The sequence below is a fragment of the Sesamum indicum genome, linkage group LG7 (genome assembly GCF_000512975.1).
Source record: "Sesamum indicum cultivar Zhongzhi No. 13 linkage group LG7, S_indicum_v1.0, whole genome shotgun sequence".
Taxonomy (NCBI): Eukaryota; Viridiplantae; Streptophyta; class Magnoliopsida; order Lamiales; family Pedaliaceae; genus Sesamum; species Sesamum indicum.
In genome coordinates this window covers 3,841,659-3,862,818 of record NC_026151.1, presented here as the reverse complement: position 1 = coordinate 3,862,818, position 21,160 = coordinate 3,841,659, and the positions used below count along the sequence as shown (strand labels likewise).

At 33.5% G+C, this 21,160-nt stretch overlaps 2 protein-coding genes, 1 long non-coding RNA gene and 1 other non-coding gene across 8 annotated transcripts in view; 1 reads left to right on the top strand and 3 right to left on the bottom strand.

Moving 5' to 3' along the window:
- On the bottom strand, positions 1,489 to 1,561 carry TRNAK-UUU. Its single transcript has one exon. It is a non-coding gene; the product is annotated as a tRNA-Lys (tRNA).
- Positions 2,136 to 8,920, bottom strand: LOC105166149 (titin homolog). Of its 2 annotated transcripts, XM_011085391.2 has the most exons (5): positions 8,753 to 8,920; positions 8,543 to 8,681; positions 3,734 to 5,772; positions 3,534 to 3,645; positions 2,136 to 3,213 (listed from the first exon to the last, which is right to left on the bottom strand). In XM_011085391.2, the coding sequence occupies exons 2-5, from the start codon at positions 8,643 to 8,645 to the stop codon at positions 2,282 to 2,284; spliced, it is 3,186 nt and encodes a 1,061-aa protein (XP_011083693.1). In that variant the 5' UTR covers positions 8,646 to 8,681; positions 8,753 to 8,920; the 3' UTR covers positions 2,136 to 2,281. The 2 variants fall into 2 exon arrangements, with proteins under 2 accessions (XP_011083693.1, XP_020550979.1); XM_020695320.1 differs by having other exon boundaries at positions 8,543 to 8,920.
- LOC105166148 lies at positions 13,025 to 16,963 on the top strand. 4 transcript variants are annotated; one of them, XR_002287455.1, is made up of 4 exons: positions 13,025 to 13,348; positions 13,458 to 13,541; positions 13,653 to 15,771; positions 16,375 to 16,963. It is a non-coding gene; the product is annotated as an uncharacterized LOC105166148 (long non-coding RNA). The 4 variants fall into 4 exon arrangements; XR_002287457.1 differs by lacking the exon at positions 16,375 to 16,963 and having other exon boundaries at positions 13,653 to 14,530; positions 15,654 to 16,011; XR_002287456.1 differs by lacking the exon at positions 16,375 to 16,963 and having other exon boundaries at positions 13,653 to 14,530; positions 15,003 to 15,631.
- Positions 19,704 to 21,160, bottom strand: part of LOC105166146 (uncharacterized protein At1g01500) — a gene marked incomplete in the record, with an annotated part of 3,084 nt that continues 1,627 nt past the window's right edge. Inside the window, 2 exon segments of the mRNA XM_020695432.1 lie at positions 19,704 to 20,218; positions 20,768 to 21,160. Coding sequence (XP_020551091.1) covers positions 19,985 to 20,218; positions 20,768 to 21,160 — 627 coding nt within the window.

The window sequence follows — 21,160 nt, the reverse complement described above, 5'->3', positions numbered from 1 at the left end:
TAAAGATATGTCAATTTAATGAATGATGGAAAAAGGGGCAGTTGTTGCATAAAATGGTATAATAATGTATGCTTTCATCTAAATCTAAGAATAAAAGAGTGCCCACTTTTGATTTTTCACGTGCAATTACCTTTTCACCAATTATTGGTTTCGAATATGTATTGTATTCTATGAATGTATACTGACGCGTGCACAAGTTCAGTAGCATCACAATAATCGAAAAATCTTTACGAAAATTCTAAAATTATATACTAATATATATATATATATATATAAAACATTTTCCTCTCACAAAAATGATGGTTTTTGACATCACCGTGCTAATTTTTTTATTGTATTGATACCTTTAGGTTGCTTTTTTTTTTTTTTTTAAATATGATATGTTGGTTTATGCATTTCATTCTCATTTATAATAATTTTAAAATATGAAACATTATCTATTATGTGCACGTATAGACGGCGTGTCACAAGAACTAGTATAAAAAAATCACTTTAGCTCAAAACTGATGATTTTGTGACATTGTAATACTAAATTTTAGAATTTAAAATAACGATTCTACTTTTAAATATTTGTACCAAAATAACTACTTATACTCACAGATAATTTATGTCATTTTAATTATCAATATATTATTATATTTATTTTCTACTCTCACTCATATTAATCATATAATAATTTTTGTTTTGAAAACTTGTGTCATATTTATTTATGTGAAGTATTGCATGTCACGATGATTAGTTTGAGAGAGAGAGAGTATTTAAAGTAGAGCAATCGGGCGCTCGTTGTTTGTGAATAAATATTAAAATAAAATAATTAATGACTTTTAATCAATTTTTAATTATTTTTTACAAATAGGGGAAATAATTTTAATATACAATTAAAAATTGGGATGATTCCATTTCTTTCCTATGAGATTTGGTGTAATTATACATAAATCTCCTATCATTTAAAAAAAATTACATCTAACACCCTTGAGATTTACTTCCATCTAACACATAAGTATCTGTTAGTCAATTCACTGAATTTGCTGATATTAATAAAAAAACTGAATGGATGTTGATGTTCATATTCGATTAACTTATTGCAGGTCAAATAATTTATTTTCCGACTAAACTACCCTTATAATGATTACTTCCACACATGCATTATCTTGTGAAGATGTGTGAGGGTAATTTGGTCATAATATAATTTATTTGACCTGTAATAAATTAATCGGGATAAATATATTTTTTTGTTAATATCAGCAAATCCGAAATTTTGTCTAATGAAGGGACTAATTTGTCAGATGAAAAAAAAACTTTAGAATGCTAGATGTAATTTTCAAACTATAAAACATCTACGTGTAATAGCATCAAAGCTATGGGGATGAAGTGTAATTATCCCTTAAAAATTCACTTGAAATAATTGGAAAGAGAAATCAAATACTTGCAAGAGAAATATATACATATATATATATATATATATTTATAAAAAAAAAAAAAAAAAAACGCCGTCTGTGGGAATCGAACCCACGACCACATGGTTAAAAGCCATGCGCTCCACCGGCTGAGCTAAGACGGCTTGTTGCTTTTTCTAAGATACTCTTGTTAATAACAGCAAATTTCAGTGAACTCCTTGAAATTTAGTATGATTATGAAAACTCCTTGTTATTTGAAAAATTATTAATACTCCTCTTGATATTTGATAAAATTATATGATTCCTGGATAAAAGTTTGAAATTATCTACTTTGCGCTTGTTGTATAATTTATTTTATAAAAAATAGAATCAGACGAGGTGGTTGGAAAAATTTTAAGAATTGTAAAAATTTTGTTCAATTAATCCGTAAAAAATATTTTAAATAATAAATAAAGTTAAATTTATAGTCCACAAGTGTATTTTAATTAGTTTACCACAAAAACTGGAAAGAAATATAACAGCAACCTACAGATTGGGCTAATTATTAGACGGACATTAAAAATTAGAAAGGTATTTGTAATTTTTCAAAATAATGAAATAATATTTATTATTATGTCAAATTTGAGGGAAAGTTGTGTACTTTGCCTTGTAAATAATGTGAAAAACAATAATTATCTATTATTATTACTATCCATATGCAAACAAAAACCAAGATCAATTTCCAGTATCTCCCTTAAGCAACAAACTATGCTACACTCGCAAAGTAAAGATGCAGCAAAAATCTTAGACTTAAACTTAATTACTCATTGCAAAACCTCAACATTGGATTTGAGAGTCCCTCTTGAATCTACACATGATCTACAAAACCAGTTCCAAAACAAAAATTACACCAAAAAATTTACATGTAAAAGTTCATTAGTCATCTCGTCGAGCAAAACATTGAGTACGTGCTTCTCCACATCTCTTACAACATCTTCCTTCTCACAGAACATTGACATCATGTCATTCCACTCAAGATCCCACATGCAGTTTAAATCCGGATCCTTCCCATGTATGTCTTTCTCGATCATCTTGTATAAGTAGCTTGCAATATCGACTTCATCGTCCCAACTGCCACCATAAAGCTTAAGCATTTCAAAGTCTTTGCAGAGTTTCTTGACCAGATCATCTAAGGACCTTAACTTGGAACAACTTAAGGTGGTAATATTGTAGGGATGAAGTGTCAGTTCGTTTTTTCGTGCTTTTCTTTTCATTATTTCGTATCCGCAGTCCAATATGAGTTTCTTGTCTCCAACCTCTTGGTTTTGATCACCAGCATGAAGAAAGCTGACTGGTATGTTGAGCTTGAAAAGGGCTTCTGCTGTGTTAAGGAATAGATGATTCTTTAGTACTATCTCCTTGAGTTCCTTTTCGGGTTCTGTGAGTTGCTGGTTTTTTGTTACGATCTCCTTGGGCTCCTTTTCTGGCTCTGTCAGATAATGATTCTTTATTACAATCTCCTTGAGTTCCCTTTCGGGCTCTGTCAGGTGCTGATTGCCTATTACGATCTCCTTAGGCTGCTTTTCGGGCTCTGTCAGGTGCTTATTTCTTAGTGCAATCTCCTTGGGCTCCTTTTCGGGCCTTGTCAGGTAGTGATTCTCTACTACAATCACCTTGAGCTCCTTTTCGGGCTCCGTCAGGTGCTGATCCTTTATTACAATGTTCTTGAGCTCCTTTTCAGGCTCCATCAGCTGTTCTTGTCTCCCTGATTCAGGTAACTGCTTATGCACATCAGGTTTGGAAAGCTTGTGTGATGCCATGCTTGCTTTACGGCCTTCTGCAACATCCAAGAATATGGAATACATTACATGCCTTAAAATTGCTTTACTCTGAAAAGACTAATCAGATCTTTTACTGAAAAGACGGTCAGTTATCTTGTGAATGAGTGCCAACTAGTCAAAACAATTGCACATGTTTTTTGCTTGATGGTGCTCTATAGATGGCTCTTTATTACGTCCACGAAGAAACTTGGGAGGATGGAGATTGTTAACTAGATGTAGCAATTGAGAGATAAAGAAACATGCTATTTCTTTCTTATTATTGATGAAGGAAGCAATGGTTCCTTAGGAAAATAGACTAATGGGATTATGTACTTACCATTGTGTTGATCATATTGTTTGAGATGTTTTTCATTTTTGGAAGCATAAGGCTCTACTACTTTCTGGAGATCACTGGAAACTTTCGCGGAGTTTGAATCTCTGTCACAGCACTGCACAAAAACCAAGAGAACGCAGCGTAAGCCTTTTGGATGCATGAAACTTTAAATTTTGGCCATGCAAATTGCTTAGTGAACTTACTTTGTCATTTGGAACTAGGATGTCCTGTATGTTCTCTGTTTGGCATTCGTCTCCGACAGAATTGTTTAACAAAGTAGTGGGTTCAGCATCATTCTGTACTTTTTCCGGCTGCTTTGTTAGTTCTCTTACCTCTTCAGATGCATCAGTTACAATTATGCCTACTTCTCCTCTGTTCTCCTGGTTGTCACTTTCCAGCTCCCTTCCTTTGGTGCTGTTCTTCTTCTTATGCATCTGTTGTTTCAATTCCTGTAGCATGGTAGCTGACTGCTTCGATGATATCTTCAAGTCATTTACTGTTCTACTTCTTCTAGTCATCGGCACATCCATCTTGCGAAGATTCTCACTTTTCTGAATTTCCTTGTAAGCAGCCTCCTTCTTTTTGGCTAAAACATCAATACACTTATCTGGTGTCGGTAACAAGTTGCTATCAGTTGCCTTTTCATTCTCATTCTGTGGTTCCCTCAGAGATGGAATCTGATTTTGATCTTCTTTCCTAAAGTTTCCTTTACTGGCATCAAGATTTGGTGGATCTGTCACGCCAACTTTTTCAATGGGTTTCATCAATGTCCCATTTTCATATGTTGTTTTATCTTTGTTTTGCTTCTTGACCAGATTGTCAGCACTTCCAAGATTGAATTTTGCTGAAACCATGGACTCCATGTAACGCCCTCTAGGTTTCTTGGTCATCAAACTTTCTTTCTGAATCTGCTGCCCTTTTGGCCCTGCCCGATTCTTGTCTTCAGAATGTTCACGTTTTTTTAGCACTTCCACTTGAGCTGTACGTTTACCCTTTGCCGTTTGCTTGAGGTCCTTGTTTCCATTCCTCTTTTCCAGGCAGTTTGCACTTACATTATACTCAATCTGCTGAGCCTTCTGCTGCGGCTCATTATTTAACCTTGTCTCTGCCATTTTCCTTTCTCTATCCTCTACAAAAGGTGGACTCTTCTCACCACCAGGGCAAATTTGAAATCCAGTAACTTTATTTTGTGAAATAGAGTCTTTTTGCAGCTTCTTCATCGTGCTGGTTGCTGTCTTTGGGGCTGATACTGTATCCGTTGCACCTGCTATGTTTCTTTTAACCATTACCATTTTAAAGCTGTCATCAATTTCTTGCCTCTTTTCTGCTTTTATGTCGGACGTAAGATCCCTGACTGGTGTTGAATTCTGCCTTCTGATCGACTTATGATCCATATTGAGGAGTAAACCGTTGCTACGTTCACTAGCAAATTCAGCAAACTTCCTAGTTTTGCTTGAAACCTTCCTTTCATTCTCCCTAGAGCTCAAATCTTTCTTCATGCTTTCCTTCTGAGGAAGTTCCTCAAGTCCCATGAGTTTAGCTATCACATTTGAAATTCTTCCCTTCTCCTGTGTGGAACTTGAGCTATTTCTCACTTGTGGACCATCAAAATCTAGGTCACAGCTAGCAGTCGATTCTTGCTCCTTTGTCATCTTATTCTTCTGAGCAACAAGATGTGAGTTCTTGGAGGGCTTATCAAACGAGAATCTTGGTCGATCCAGTTGCATCTGGTTCATCCTTTTATGTGTGTCATCTCGTCCAGCGTCGTCCCCATTAAGCAACGTTAAACGACTTCTCCTCCGAGCCCCATTCATACACTCTGATGCTTCCTCCAAGTTTACAAGCATCCTGAGGGACTCTTCCAGATCAACGGCGCCTTTCAGCAGTTCTTGCCCGACTTCGATCGAGTTTATGTTGATGTTAAGACCTCTGGAGCAAGCTCTTAGTACTGCCTTTGAGATTTCAGTTAAATTATCGATGTGAGAGACACTGGGAATTGTTGGAGGACTGTGTTTACCAGAGTTTGATATGTCCATCTTCCTGCAGTCCAGTCTATTGAAGAAGTTGAGCAGTGGATTGCTGCTAGGGGTGCTGATTTTTGCAGTGTTGTCTAAGGCAAAAGCTATGGCCATTGAAAGATCTCTGACTTGGCTTGAGAGGTTTCCTCTTTCCTGGAGAATGATTTGATTTGAAGATCCTTCAGTGTTCAATGATCTGCTGCTTCCAACAGGGCTTCTATTTTCTGGGAGAAACATGAACTAAGTAAACCCCTCGAGGGAAATTTAATCCAAATCGAGTTTGTCCGGAACTGAACAAATTATATGAAAAATATAATATACTTGTCGTGTAATTGATATACGGTTCAGGAAAAGTAACCAATCGCATATCAAGTATATTATACTTGCTCCACAATTGGTCACTTGCACAATAAATGAATTTGTAATTTTGTAAAGAATTGAAAATGTTTATGTAATTAGACCTAATCTTTATGGAATATATTTGGATAATTCTACATGTAAATGATTTCAACTCCTTCTATTTTAAATTTTGAACTAAGTTTTAATGAATATGAATGGATTTCAAATTCCTTTCAAACAAAATTATTTGAAATTTCTTATTTAAATTCTTTCTTCAAATCCAAATCTATAAATTCAAAAACACTCTTATAGGGAAAAAAAAACACAATATCCTATTTTTTTTTTTTAAAATAGGTCGTTGTTTTGACCCTTTTATAGCATGATTTTATTTTATCCAAGATGCTTGTCCTTGGAAGTAAGTTGGAAGTATGTGAATTTTTTAAAGCAAGAGAGGACGAATTAAATTATAGAAATAAATGTTTGGCTCAGTATAATTCTCCAAAAGAAAAAGGGATAATTATATTTAAAGTTTTTGTGATTTGGAAAATTACATTTGACACTCATGAAATTTACTCCCATCTAACAAATAAGTCCCTCCATTATGCAACGTTCATCGAATTTGCTGATATTGACAAAAAAATTATATTTACCATCGATTGACTTATTACAGGTCAAAATTTTTTTTAAAACCAATTACCCTCATACGTCTTCTCGCTTTAATGCAGGTATGAGATATACTTTCACTGTTATAAGGATATTTTATTCCAAAAAAAATATTTGAGCTGCAACAAGTCAATAATAAGTCAATCGAGGGTAAATATCAATTTTTATTTATTTATTTTAATATCAACAAATTCAATGAATTTTGACAAACGTTATGACTTAGATGAAAGCAAACTAATAGGTGCTAGATATAATTTTCCCAAACACAGATGATTTACGTGTAATTACACCAAATCTCAAGATATGAGAGTGCAATTACCCCAAAAAATAAAAAAAGAAAAAAAGAGAAGAAAAAAGAACCTCAGCACCATCTAAATTAAGAAAAAGAAATGCCCAGAATCTTGAAATAAAATTAGCTTTAGTTGGATATAAATGGATAAAATATACTTTATCTCCCTGAACTATTCGTCAAATAATATTTACCCCCTTAAACTAACAAATGTAACACTTATCCTCTTGATTGGACAAAAATGCCCCTCATGTCTTGAACAATTATATTATTTTTAATATATTTTAGTATATTGCACACTAAATCATCACCAAATTTATTTTTTAATAAGTTAAAAGTGGAGTGTATATATATATAGTAGATACACAACAGATATAATATAACCAACAACTCATATATGCTTCTTAAAAGAAATTGATAAATATATATATGTTTAGCTAAAAGTTAAACAATTTTAGAAAAAAAATGAATAAATATAATTTATCATAATTTTTAAAGAAAATATGTTAAAAAAAGGGATATGTAATTATTCAATTTTATGTAAAAGAATAAATATTAATAACTTAATTTTTATTACTAAACTAATAAAATATTTTGATGAAATTTTTTTGTGTATTTATTGTACTTATTTATTAATTAATTTTGAGTTTGTAAAAAAAAATCGAACTATCTAATTCACTAATTATATAGATATTATTTTCAATTAAAAAAAAAATTAATCAAACTTAAAATGCAAAATTACTATAAAAAAAATTCTTTGAACTAAATATATATCTAATGTAAGGGAATATTATCTAAAAATTTAATTATAGGGGGTAAGTATTATATTTTTTAGTTTATGAGATAATTATTACATGACGTATAATTCAGGGAGATAAAGTGTATTTTACCTAGGTATAAATATATATTTTTTCTACCCCTATAATTTACTATTAATTATGAAAAATATGTTTCCGTTGCGAATGGAGAATGGCGCTTGATTGGAATAATCCATGAAAACAAACTTAAAAATAATACTTTAAAAATAAGATATTTGAAACTTATAAATTTCTTTTGGAAAAAATAACAAGTTTTAATTTTTTTTTTCAAAATATTAACAAACTCATTCGAATTAATTATAAATTTATCATTATTTATTTCTTACAAATTTTTTAATTTTATTTTATCCAAACACTCTGAAACTATCTTTAAATTACAGTATGACATCTTATAAAGATAAAATTGCAAAATTAGTTCTATAATTTAGAGTCATTTCATACTTGACTCCACGCTTTATAAGTTGCAAAAAGAGACCAAATACATTGAAGAAAAGGGTTTTTTCCGTTTTGCAATTTTTTGGACTCTATTTGTGAAATAGGGGCTAATTTTAAAATTTTATAAAATGTGAAGTCAAATATAAAATGCTTTTAAACTATAGGACTAATTTTACAATTTTAATTCTTATGAACATCTCATTAACACCTTTTAAACAGGCTTGCCGCTTGCCAAACACCCTCTTAAATCCTATAACATATGATCACCTGGCAAATGAGCTATAGTTTCAAGCGGAATCACTCACGATGTTACTGCGACGAACACACACGCAATGCAGTTCGCAGTTACGCGTTGCCAAACAGAAAAAGGAACTCTCCGCCCTCGAACTTGAACCGATATTGCAGGGAGAAACAACAGATTAAACATAATGATCAGCCAGAAATTCTTACCTCCAAACATGACTTGGCTTGAATTTTCAGTCGCAGCCATCCTCTCCTTCCTCAGGCGAAGATCGCGCAGCAGCTTCTCCGCAAAATCCGATTTCGTCGCCATATATGTTGCTCCAACTTCCTGTTCGGAAACTCGCAACTGGAAATCCAAACAGGTTTGTAAGAGATTCTCCAATAATCGGCCGGAGAGGGGGACGGAAAATATTGTACCTGGAAAACTTAGGTGGGAAGGTTGTGTCAGTGTTTGGTAGCATGGGGGCAGGCAGGGTGTGGGGAAAAGGGCAATGGAGATTAGGGTTGACGTGAACGGTATGGGGGAATTGCGCATACTCCATCCCCAAAGTGGAAACTGGGAATAATTGCTTTTATTCCACTCCAAGCAATGCCCTCACACCTCTTCAGCTTTTTGTTTGGCCTTCTACTTAAAGCTTTCGTCTTCATAAATTCTGCTGTAATTGGACCAAGAATTCATACGTGGGATAATTACACCTTCCATCTTCTAAGTTTTGGTATAATTATACATAATTTTCTATTGTTCTAAAAAATTACGTCTAATACTTTTAAAATTTGCTTCCATAGGTTCCTTCGTTAGTTAAAATTCACTATTTGTTAGTATTAAATATTGAAGAATAATAATAGATAATTTATATAATTATTTCATAAATTGATCTCGCATATAATAAATGATTATTTGCACACAGATATAAAATCACATAGGCACATAATTATGAATCGAATTAACCTTAAAAAGTGGAAGCATGTCGATCCACGCATACGGATCAGCTTCGTCTGCAAGCTCATGCTTTTGAATCACGAACACATCGTCTTTCTTGTTGATTTGAAATCACCTTACCAACATTTTTAATAACTCCGCACGTTCAATCTTGCTCCAAATATTATGAAAATCACAAATATGCCTTGCTCGGCTTGTTAATAACTTATTACAAGTCAAACAAATTTTTCATAACTAAACTACCCTTATATCTACACATCCTCAGGTGTTTGACTTCAGAAGAAAAAAAGAACTTAACTGATTTGACTTCAAGCAAAGAACAAGTTTGCGTATGTTTGCCATTTGGTTTTGTTAGTGATTATACATTTTAATATCGATTAAATTAGGATTAAATACACTTTGCATCGTTGAACTATGTGTTTTGTCTTATTTTTATATTTTTAAAGTATGAAAGGTAACAAAAATACCCCGACAAAATAATTTGGCATTGATAAAATAAAAATGCCATTCTCACTTACCCCTATACTTTTTTATTCTACTTTCTAAAATGTGTTTTATTGAAACATCTCCCCCAAACTATTTTTAGTGATTTAAAATTTTACTCACATTTTATTTAAAAATAATATTTATAATTTATAATTTTTTATAGATAATGAAACACAAAAAATATTTATAAGCTCAATATATACAATTATATTTTACAAAGTAAATAAATTGTGTTAAAAAGTATATGTAAATATGTATCAATGCATAATGCATATAATATTATAGAAAAAGTATGTTGTATAATTTATAAATTTTTATTCAATTACATGTCACATAATAAAATATATCATATCATTACTTAAAAAACTATAGAATATTATATATTAATTATATTATAGATTTAAATATTTTACAGTATATATATGTTCGATATAATATTTTGAATTTGTGTTGACAATTTATTTTTAAAAAAAGTTCAATATATATAACAACACAAGCAAAAATTATGTAAACTCTTTACCAAATGTGTAGAAAATATAAGAATTGTAAATTTATGGAGTTTATACAGATCCTGTAGTATAAAAATTATAAATTTTGAGTAATGTTTATTTTAAATAAAAAATTTATGATAATTCAGATTATATTTATGAGAATGATTGTAATAGCGACATTTTAAGAGTGTAAATAGTAAGGGCATTTTCATCATAAAAAAATAGTGTGTATCATGAGGGGTCATTTTGTTATGTTCTATAATTCAGGGGTATAAATACATTTTATTCATAATTTAGGGGTGCAAAATATATTTAACCCATTAAATTATGTAGTCTACGTCTCTTTTATATTTCTGCATTAACGACGAAGTTAGCAGTAAGGTAATGGTTATATATATTATGTTTAAGATTGGTGGTGTTAGTAGCTGGTGATCATGGGTATAAAATTGAGGAAACTCAACATGTTAGTCTTCTGTTTTATTGGATTTATGGGATTAAATGTGCTGGATTTTTTCAAATTTGAGATCATCTTGAAAATCGCGTATAGTATATGACTAGATATGTCATTATCTTTTCCAGTTTAGGACTGATTCGAAAATCCCATAAATCTGATACCAAAAGTATTGAACCCCTATCCGATAAGACTAAAAATCTAATTCCATTTTTCAAATACTATTTTCCCACTGCACTGTATCCATTCTAATTTTTATCCGCTTATTAGTCATTATACTTAGTTTTATCTATAATTCATGCGCCTAATTATCCAATAACTCAGGTATCCTATTTAGACAGTGAATGATTTTTACCCCTATAAAACATACGTCATCTTTATTATTGGGAGATACACATACATGCATGGATGTAGTTATCAACGATCCTATATATGTTCCAAGAGAAAGTTATATTAGTTGACACAAGATATTATTCTCATTGGAATTTTGGACTCTAAATTTGTGAGGAGCATGTCGGTGCCATACGGTCTTATTTAGGGATGACAATTGGATTTGACGAGTTTATTCACGATCCGACCTGATAAAAATTTTTGGTTCCAATATCCTTCTAGTCGTGAACCCAAGATCCAACGGATTAAACTGGATAGATCCAATTTTTTTTGGACAAATATACACGTGATTTTCAACAACATTCTTTTCAGTTTCTTTTATTGTTGTTTCGTTACGTTTTACAGATAAAATAGAGATAAAAATTAATGTATATTTGATTTGGGGATCACATGTGCAACATTTTCTTATTACGTTGGAGCAAATATATTAACCCCGTAAAGTACAGAACTAAAAGTGAAACACCCCATATTTTATAGGACAAAAAAAAAACACAATATTACTTTTTTGACACGATTGAAGAACCACATTGATCACAAAAAGAAATAAATATTGTAATATTGCAAACAAAAATAAAACATATCTCGATTTACTCAACAAAATCATAAGCTATGAACAATATCGTAAAATAGGGACGTACAGTCGCAGTATATTTTGTTTTTATGAAAAATAGAATATCTTATATTTCTACCTTTTTTTTTATTTTTATTTTTCTACAATTAACCTTATTTCTTGAAGGATAAACTATTAAAACTAAACAGAAAAAGATGACATATATAATTTTTTAATAAGAATTTATAATTTTCTAAAAGTTCCAATGTATCGGAAATAAACGTGCCAACCATGCTGGTTTATCAATTCTCAAACAAATGTATTAGGGGGAGAATTAAGTAATTTTGTACCTTATAAGGGTTAGAGCTTAATTATAATTATTATATTTATTTTTGACTTAGTATTTTTTACGTATCATATCAATTATTATTATTATTGTACTTTTATCATATGTTTAATTACATTACTAAGAAAAATTTCGTCTACAAACCTATGCCCATATTAGATTAGGAATAGGTCGTCTTTCTCTTGTCTTGAAAATCACCCTACGAACATTTTTACGTTGGATCTTGCTCCAGATATTGCGAAAACCACAAAAATACTTGCTCTCCTTGGTGGTCTACTACTAAAGTAAGCTACTCATTTACATACTTCAAATCCGAAAAGTCTATTATGATTTTCTAAGAAAAAACGTAGAGATTTATATTGAGAGAGAAACAATTTGGAAAGAATATGTCTTGGAAAAGCGTTGTAATCAACTCATTTCTATCACACTTGTGTTTCTGTGTATTTTTTATCGCAATTATGTATTGTATTTATAGGTATTCGATCATATCCAAATTGAAGTCCATATCTCAATATATATTTAAAGGACTACAAAAACTTTATTTCAGATAAGATTTTTATCGAAAGAAATTCTTATTCTGACATTCAGTTACGAGATTTCAAATTTTATGTTCATATTAGGTTAAGGGTTTACAAACCCAACTCAATATCCAACAAAACCAAATTTATTTCCTCGTATTAATGTGGAAAATTTGTATTGGAAGGACAATTAAGTAAATACGTCACTTTTAAGGACTAGATCTCAATTTTACCAAAGACAGGCTGAAATGTAAATTACGAAAAATATTGCCAAGCATGCTGAAACACGTTGTACAGCTGTCCTTCATTCCCGTCTCCCTCGAAAAACCTTATCTGGAACACTTCCCACACAAAGATCCCACCACAGCCGTCCGATTAAACCGCCCTACCTTGCGTACGTTTCTCTATTAGTCAAACATCATTCACGCGCATCCAACCGTAGAATATCTTCCCCACCACTTATTTTCAGCCGTTAGATCATATCAACCGCTCAATAAATAGTCCCCACCACTCCTCTATCTCACGTTCATCTCATTCCATTGGAGTCGCCGCCAGGCCAATTGGCAGCTACCTTATTCCTCAGATCTACGTTTTTCTACACCTCCTTTATCAATTTCGCCTTGAAATTCTTGTAGATCGCTAGGTGATCTTCGTTTTGGTTATGGCTTTTAGGTACTTCGTACCCGAGCTGATGTTTGGCCGTTTATCTCACCGTTCAGCTGATTTTCAGCCGTTTAATCTACCGTGTGGCTGAAGTTTGTTTGCGGTGGGAGGAGGATGTGGCTTGCGATCGATGAGGTTTGGGTAGAGTTATCACAGTATTCAATTATCGGTGCAGCAGGTAATTGGTGGATCTTTATGTATTATGTACGGTTTTTTTGGCTGATCTTATGGTCGGTTTACGTTTGAGTATTTATTTGTTTGGTTCAATGTGTTGATGCGATCTGTAGATGCGATCTGTGGGTTGACTCTTGGTCTCTTACGTCCAGGGGGGTGACTCCTTTTTCAACTGAATCATCTTGGAGGCGCTTGAGGTAAGGGAGATCTTATTATTTAGTTTATTTGTTTATGGTTTTTCTGTTGTTTTTGAATTTACGTGTTCATATGCTGATTGAATGTCTGTCCTTTTGGTGTGGTCATCTTAGGTCCAGACTTGGTGTAGATACCCGTTGCGGTTTAGCTTAAGGCGATTGTTCGGTGACCTGAGTTTCGTACATCTAATCCTGCCTGCTTTTCCGATTGCGAACTTCTGAAGAATCAGTCGCAGGCATCGCTTATATTGGTTACAAGGTTCTAATGGTTTAATTAGTTTAAAGAGATTTTGTTGTTATTTAATCCTCTTACTGCATAATTCTCTTGCATGCTGGGGTACATAGAAAAATAAATGGTGAGGAGTCATGTAAAAAAAGAGAGAATGAGTTCTCTTTTTGAAAAAGTGGAGAGGAGAGACGATGTGGGGAGATTGATGTGGTTGTCTAAACGACCTTTGCCATGTTGGGTGCGCTCGCATGGCAGGTCCCTACGTAATAAAATTTTATCTTTTTTTTTTGAGGGGAGATGGTACGGGGATTTGCCCGGCTCTCCCCTCTGTGTGTGGTGTCCTTTTCTTGTTTTTCCTTTTCCTTTCTGGGTTTGTTGTCCTATGCTCCATGCCTGACTTCACATCCAGCTCCATATTCAGAACCCTACCAACATATTTGGTCTTGAATGGGTTGTGGCGTCTAAGCAAATACTTAACCCATTTGAGACCAAAACATGCCAAGTCACTTTTGAGGAAAGTCAATGAGCAAGCATATACAAGGATTGTTCAACCGTAACTTTCGACTCCAAAACTATCAACTGCACTAGAGGTAAAAAATTGGTACTCATTATTTTATTTTAGTTTGATGCAGAAACTACCAACTGCAATTAAGGTATAATTGATGCTCAGTTATTTTGTGATAGTTTGATAAGGAACTACCAACTGCACAGGAGGTTAAATTGATGCCCGTGATATTTTATGTTGGATACAAAACTATTGAAGGTAAAAATTGGTACTACTTATTTATGGTGGTCTAATTTAGAAATTAAATTGCACCAAAGGGAAAAAGTGATGCTTGTTACTTTATATTAGTTTGGCTACTGTTCTAATTTTACTATTTGTTGAAATTGAACAGCCTTGAAATAAGAACATTAACATTGCTGCCTGTAACTTGAATCCCTGAGCCGTTAACGGACTACAATATTGAACTGAATACTATGATATAACATATTTAAATTACTATTTGGCAACGTACACGCCTTGATTACATAATTCTCAAAACATTGCATCCTAACAATCTTTGATAATATCAATTATCATCCTAACCAATCTTATTTTATGGGGTTTACTACTGCATGTCAACCAACAGTATTGATTATGTTACATGTCAATTATTTGATTCTGTTGGGTAGATCCTGAGCTTATTAGTTCTAGACTCTGTACCTTGTCTAATTTATTCTGCTTTTAACTATAGAGCAATGAGAGTCGGTCTTACTGTACGATGTAGTTTGGGCAGAGGTGTTCTGTCTGTAATAAGGTGCAATTTGGTTGTGGTGAGACTGGAGTGCTTATTTGTTCAAGGGTAGTCAATATGCTCAGGAAAAAAGCAGGTTGGGTCTTGTACTTGTGGAGGCTTTGCAACTCATATTATGGCAATACCTGGTCATGGTGCTGCTGATTCTTGCGTGGTGCTTGTTGCTTGAACTTCTTGGCTGCTGGTCCTGATCGGATTGAGAGTTCCGGAGTACTCATACTGTTGCTGGTGTCCACTGGTGGTATCTTATCCATGCGAATTTGTTTGAATACAGTTGCAGTTCAGAAGTTTTGCGAGGATCGCCCGTTTTGTTTCACTGTCTTCCAACTGCACAGATCTCGCCTCATTTTGTGTGCCTGTTCGATTCAGAGATTACCAATTCCTCATAGGTCTTGTTGGCCTTTTTGATGGTTGTACAGTAAGCCCATCAGGAAAATAGATGCAATTTTCCTTCAGCATTGTTTTTAATTTATGGTTTTGATGTGAACTGTTGAGGTCTGATTTGAATTACTCATGACTGTAATGTTTCTATATATTGTTTCTTGATGATGAAAGCCAGTTTCTCTCTTTGGGTTTTTGGTAAATGTACAGATGGAGTATGGCATGGAACTGCTTCGACTCTGCAATGCTAGTTGGGTGGGGTTCGATGCTCTTTTACATGGATTGGGTTTTTTTGCCATTTGCTGGTTAAGTGTGGTTTCTGTGAGAGGTACATTCTTTGAAGTCCCAAGTCTGCAGGTTTTGTGCAAGGTTGAAACATTTTATAGGAGGGTACTGCATAAGTTTAAACGGAATCATCTGTTGAAGATGCTGCTTTGATTGTTCGCGTCTGGGTTCTGTTGGATTGGTTATCATTGTTCAATATACATTTTTAATCGGTATTCTATCTTATTTTATATATTGAATACTTGGATATGCATGCGGGTCACTTGTTTTGGGTTTGACTGATGGGTCCATGAGCTCAAAATAGGGTAGAGCGCTCAATTGCGATATGCATTGAGAGGATGGTGGTTCGACTCCACCTGGATCCCACTATCCTTGTTCCCTTTTATTTGGGCTGTGTGCGCTGAACTCCTGGTGCGGAATGCATGTTTAGTTTAAGTCGAATTTATAAGGTGTGGGGGAAGATAGATTAAGTGATGGACGTAAGTTATGCGGCTGAGCATTATGCAAATGGGTCTTGATGAATGAAACATTGGCTTGTCGAGAGGGTTAAGATGCATTTCCTGTTTTCTTGTTAGTTCTACCATTCCACCTGGACAAGAAGTCGAAGGGAATTTAAGTACCACTAATGAAGTTTTCCATCCTCCAGAGCTGCTTGGACAATCAATGTCCTGGCAACCCTACGAGGCTCTCAAGGCAGTGGAATAGGGCAACTCCCCTTCCAGGGGAAGAACGAAACACCAAATGAGCAAGGGATTAGCGAGTAAGCACCTGCTGATCTACAGTAGGATGACTCTTTTACCCGCTATCGCAAGCCCACCAGCCAGGACGGAGTCTTGCAGGGAATGTTTATGCGCTGATCTGCAGTACCTGCCACCCCTAGCACACCAGCGAGGAGGAAGTTTTGCAGGGAATGTTGCGTGGGAAGATTCTTGTTGACAACCAAGCTGCTATTGCCATCGGTCATAATTGCGTGTTTCATGGGGGAGACTTAATTTTTTATCATCAAGTTATTCTTTCTAAGGGAAGATAGAAACATGGGGATGTGGTTCTGACTACTGCCAAACAAAGGACCAAGTTGTAGACATTTTAACCAAGCCATTGCCTGCTTGCAAGTTCGAGTTTTGAGGTCTTGGTTTGGAGGTTGTACCCACTAAAGCAAGGAGTGTTAAGAAGGTGCTTCATGTCTCAAACATGTCCATGTGGTTCTGACTATGATTGTTCTTGTTATTAACTTTTTTTAAAATTAATTATTTTATCATACATACTTTGTAATCATGGGGCAAGTTGAGAATTATGTTAGTGGATTATTATTTTTCAAGCTTTAAATCTAAAGTTATGGATGACCCCTGTTCTTTGCCTAAACGTATCCTTAGGCTCAGTCGTTGCTGCAGTGAGCCGTCTTTCTTGTGAATTTAATTAAGTGTGGGGTCGGGGGCCACTGGCACAATCTGTTTAAAACATCTTATAAATTTATGTATGATTATACGTAGAAGTTATAGGGTTCTAGTAATATTTATATTATTATAATCAAACATTGGACGAATTGTCTATTAAGACTTGAAGAATAAATTGTAAGCTTTTGCTTTATTGAGACACGGAGTCCAAGATTTCATAATATTTCATTTTTAGGCTTTATATTTATTTTTTAAAATTCTGTTTTAAGATATTTTGTATGAATTTTGAAGAGTTACCTGAGCACTTGTTATTGGATTATAGCACTGTTGTTTTTGTCTAGTTGATAATTCTGTTGGCCGAGGCTGAAATAGTAAAATCGTGTTAGGAAAGTAATAAGAAGAAAATAGCGGAGTGAATTTAGAGTTGAGGTGTGGACAAAACACCTTTCTTTTTAAAGTAATAATTGTCCACATTATTACGGCAATTCACTTTTAGGATAAAAAAGCCTCTTGAAGTCTATGAATAACAATTTTGAAAATTGCTATTAAAAAGTATAGATATGTAAATATAAAATTTAACAATGATATATGACATTTGATACTCAATATTTATAGGAATCTTTGCAATAATTAAATGCATATTGATGCAATATTTTTGCACATAATTCTTTCAACAAGTAAGATGGTTGACATTATTACACTCATTTTTCTTTCATTTTCTGTTGGAAAAATTCAAAATTCAATTCTTGCAAATTAAATAAAATTTAATCTAAAAAATAAAAAGATAAAATTATTTATTTTGTTTCAATAAGTGCCAAGTGTATGTGTATATTTATTAATTTTAATTCCCTCCAATTTCCTCTTAAAGTTGTATTTGAAACTTAAGAAGACACATCTCATTTTAAATTAATTTATTTTTTCACTATGAGAGATATTTCTATTACATGTTTCTATTTACAAGCTATTTTTCATCAAATTCAAGTTTCTAAAACTCACTCTCATTGCTGGTTTGAGTTTAAATATCAGAAATGCATGTGTCCGTCTGTTATTTTTATTGCTCAGTTATAAATACGTTATGTTCTTCCACAAGTTAAAAATTATCCAATTAATTCTTTTTTCTTCAGTTGCTCATCCAATAAAATTATGGAGTATTTATACTATATTAGCAATAAACATGAATTAACCAATAATTTCTGCATATAATTGCTATTTAGGAGTAATCTAGTAATTACAACATAATTCAAATCCTAAAGCACACAAATGTCACAATTTATGTAGTAAAGGTAAGCTCTTGATTTTTATCTCCAAGGGCTTAAAGCGTATCTTTAGATGTGAATGCATAATATTCTTCAGTTTTTTTGAGCAAACTACTTGTCATCTTGAAATATAGTTACCGTGCCAAGGCCTTTGTGGTTGCAGCGCTACGTCACAGAGTCTTGTGTTTCACATCATAAGAAGTGTGTAGAATTTAAGTAGTTTAGACTTATATTTTTATAAGGCTTGAGCCCCGTACTTAGCATGGATCCACCAACTGAAGCGTTGCACCAAACATGTTTCGGCTCAAATTTGTATCCGACTTGGATCGATTCATCAAAATGCATAAGACCCAAATTTGTTATGGGAACTTATGTGCAGTTGTCATCTTCAACACATGCAAAGCTAAATTTGATATGTAATTTAATTTGGACTCTAATTATTAGCTAATTTATTTTCAACTTTTAATTGATTATGTATTTCAAAATTTTGATATCAACAGATAAATCGATGCACATTGATACATTTCAATTTTTTAAATTACAATTTAATTTACAATTGAACTTTATACGCCCATGAATAAAAAATACTAAAAAATTGATTACTCCAAAAAGATGGATATCTGTGGAAAAATAAATATGGTTAGGGACGTTTTACACACACACCCACACACCCAAAAAACAATAAATTTAGCAACAAAAAGAGTAAGTGATAATTCTAATATTGTATTATATATATATATATATATATATTCAGCTACAAGAACCTTTATTTTGTTATAGTAATGAATTTCACAATTTTAATAATAATTTTTATTTTATAAAAATTGCTATTAACAAGAATTACAAAAACATAATTCTTACAACTAGTAACTATACAGTAACAAGATCAAAATAATTGTCGGTAATATGTATTTTTAATAATAATTTCAAAATTATCATTTGATATATTTTCGGATATTATAGTTTGCTACAGTGTTGGATACAATCCACATTTTGTCAACAATAATAATCACTCTAAAGGTCTAACCTTAATATTTACATTTACATTCCACGACTTATGGTCTGTTTACATAAACTACTTCTACCTTTTGTATAATTATAAAAAACACTTTTGACAACAAAAAGATAGGGTTAGTTTGTGTAACGAGGAGGTGTATGTGTAATTTTCAAAAAATAGGGGTGGTTTGTGTAAATATTGCCGATATTTTTGGACGGTGTACGAGTAATTATCCAAACGACAATGGTGATTTATACAAACGAACCAAAGGTCAGGGGCGTAAATGCAATTATCCCTAAATACTATAAATCAAAGAAAGCATCAGCAATTCATGTGTGAAACACTCAGACATCTATAAAGAGATAGAAACATGTTATGTACAGAGGATTGCAGTCAAAAACATATTTGCACATAATACAACTATTTTCAATCACACACTCTCCTGCAAACAACCTCAATCTATCAAAACTCTCCCAGAATAAAGAAAAAAGCTGTCTCCTTTCTTTTCTTTCAGAAACACACACACAGAAAATTGCACCTAAAGAATGCTGTGTACTGATGAATGTCTGTATCTAAATTGGAATGAGAAGAAGACGATGGGATTACCGACTAGAAAAGCCGTCTTTTAAATGTCCGGGCGGTCTTCTGGTAAGTACGGACCAGCAAGCCGACTCCAACTCCGACCCCAAGGCAGACCCCGAGGCCAATCCCAAGACCGACTCTGACCCCAGCGTTGAACCACGAGAGCTCACCATCTTCACCGTCCATATATTCTGTTCGTCCCCAGTATAGATTGTCATAGTCTTTTTCGTTCTCTGGTTTATAATATCTGTATTCAGCAACCTGAAGAAAGTGAAAAGCAACTCTTTAGATGTGTACACAAATACATGATCTCGAAGCACATGCAGAGCGAGAAAAGTTATAATGCCAACCATATTTGAGAGGCTGAAAATCATGTTTAGATGTCTGAGTCCTAAGAGATGAATCAAGGAACCAGTACTAAAGAACGTGAGGCGTCAACATTGACATGCCTAGGATAAGATTCTACTGCTAGCCTAGGATTCACACAGTAATGCTCTTATCGTTGCATGGAACATGTTTCAACGGAGGGAAAGGCCGTCAACCACGGTGGGACGATGAGACTACCCTGAGTGAGTCTGATGCTGATAATTTGTTCCATGGAGCCGGAAACTGGACTTATTTGGATAACCACTAAAACTGACAACAATCTCTTATAAACCAGCATTTATTCGAACCAGCAACCTTATTTTGTTCAACATGTAGATAAAATCTGAGACTAATGCAGAGAGTGCAGCGGAAGTCGGTTCTAACAATATCATTTGCTACATGAAGCAAATGTAAAAAAAAACAACAGCATATATTATGTATTACCTGTAGATCACCCCCAGCTGCAACGTCTTCATCCGTTTCAGAAGCATCATATTCTGGAATCGAATCTAGCTTACCCCTTCTGTGCTTCTTCCGGTGACTAAGTTGCAATGTCTTGGTTAATATGATCGGAGTTCCCGAGAAGCATCCTGCTACATAAACTTCAATTGTAGGGGATGAGGACTCTGACCCGGTTATTTGTTTTCCTTTCAGAAATCCCGTGCTGGAATTAATTACGGATTCACAATTCATGCTCCACCTCCTGCCCACACTACATGATTCCCCGACACAACCATTGGTACTTGACATTTCTAAAACCCCGGAGATTATGAGGTCTTCTTTATCGAATACCTCGAATTTCACAGTGCCCGTTAATCTTACACTATCTGTACTCAC

Excerpts from the sequence above, each read along its gene's own strand:
- LOC105166149 (XM_020695320.1), bottom strand. The coding sequence starts at position 8,870 with ATGCGCAATTCCCCCATACCGTTCACGTCAACCCTAATCTCCATTGCC. Across the intron at positions 5,773-8,542 it reads AAGCCAAGTCATGTTTGGAG|AAAATAGAAGCCCTGTTGGA; the intron begins GTAAGAATTTCT and ends TGTTTCTCCCAG. Across the intron at positions 3,646-3,733 it reads TCCTAGTTCCAAATGACAAA|TGCTGTGACAGAGATTCAAA; the intron begins GTAAGTTCACTA and ends GTTTTTGTGCAG.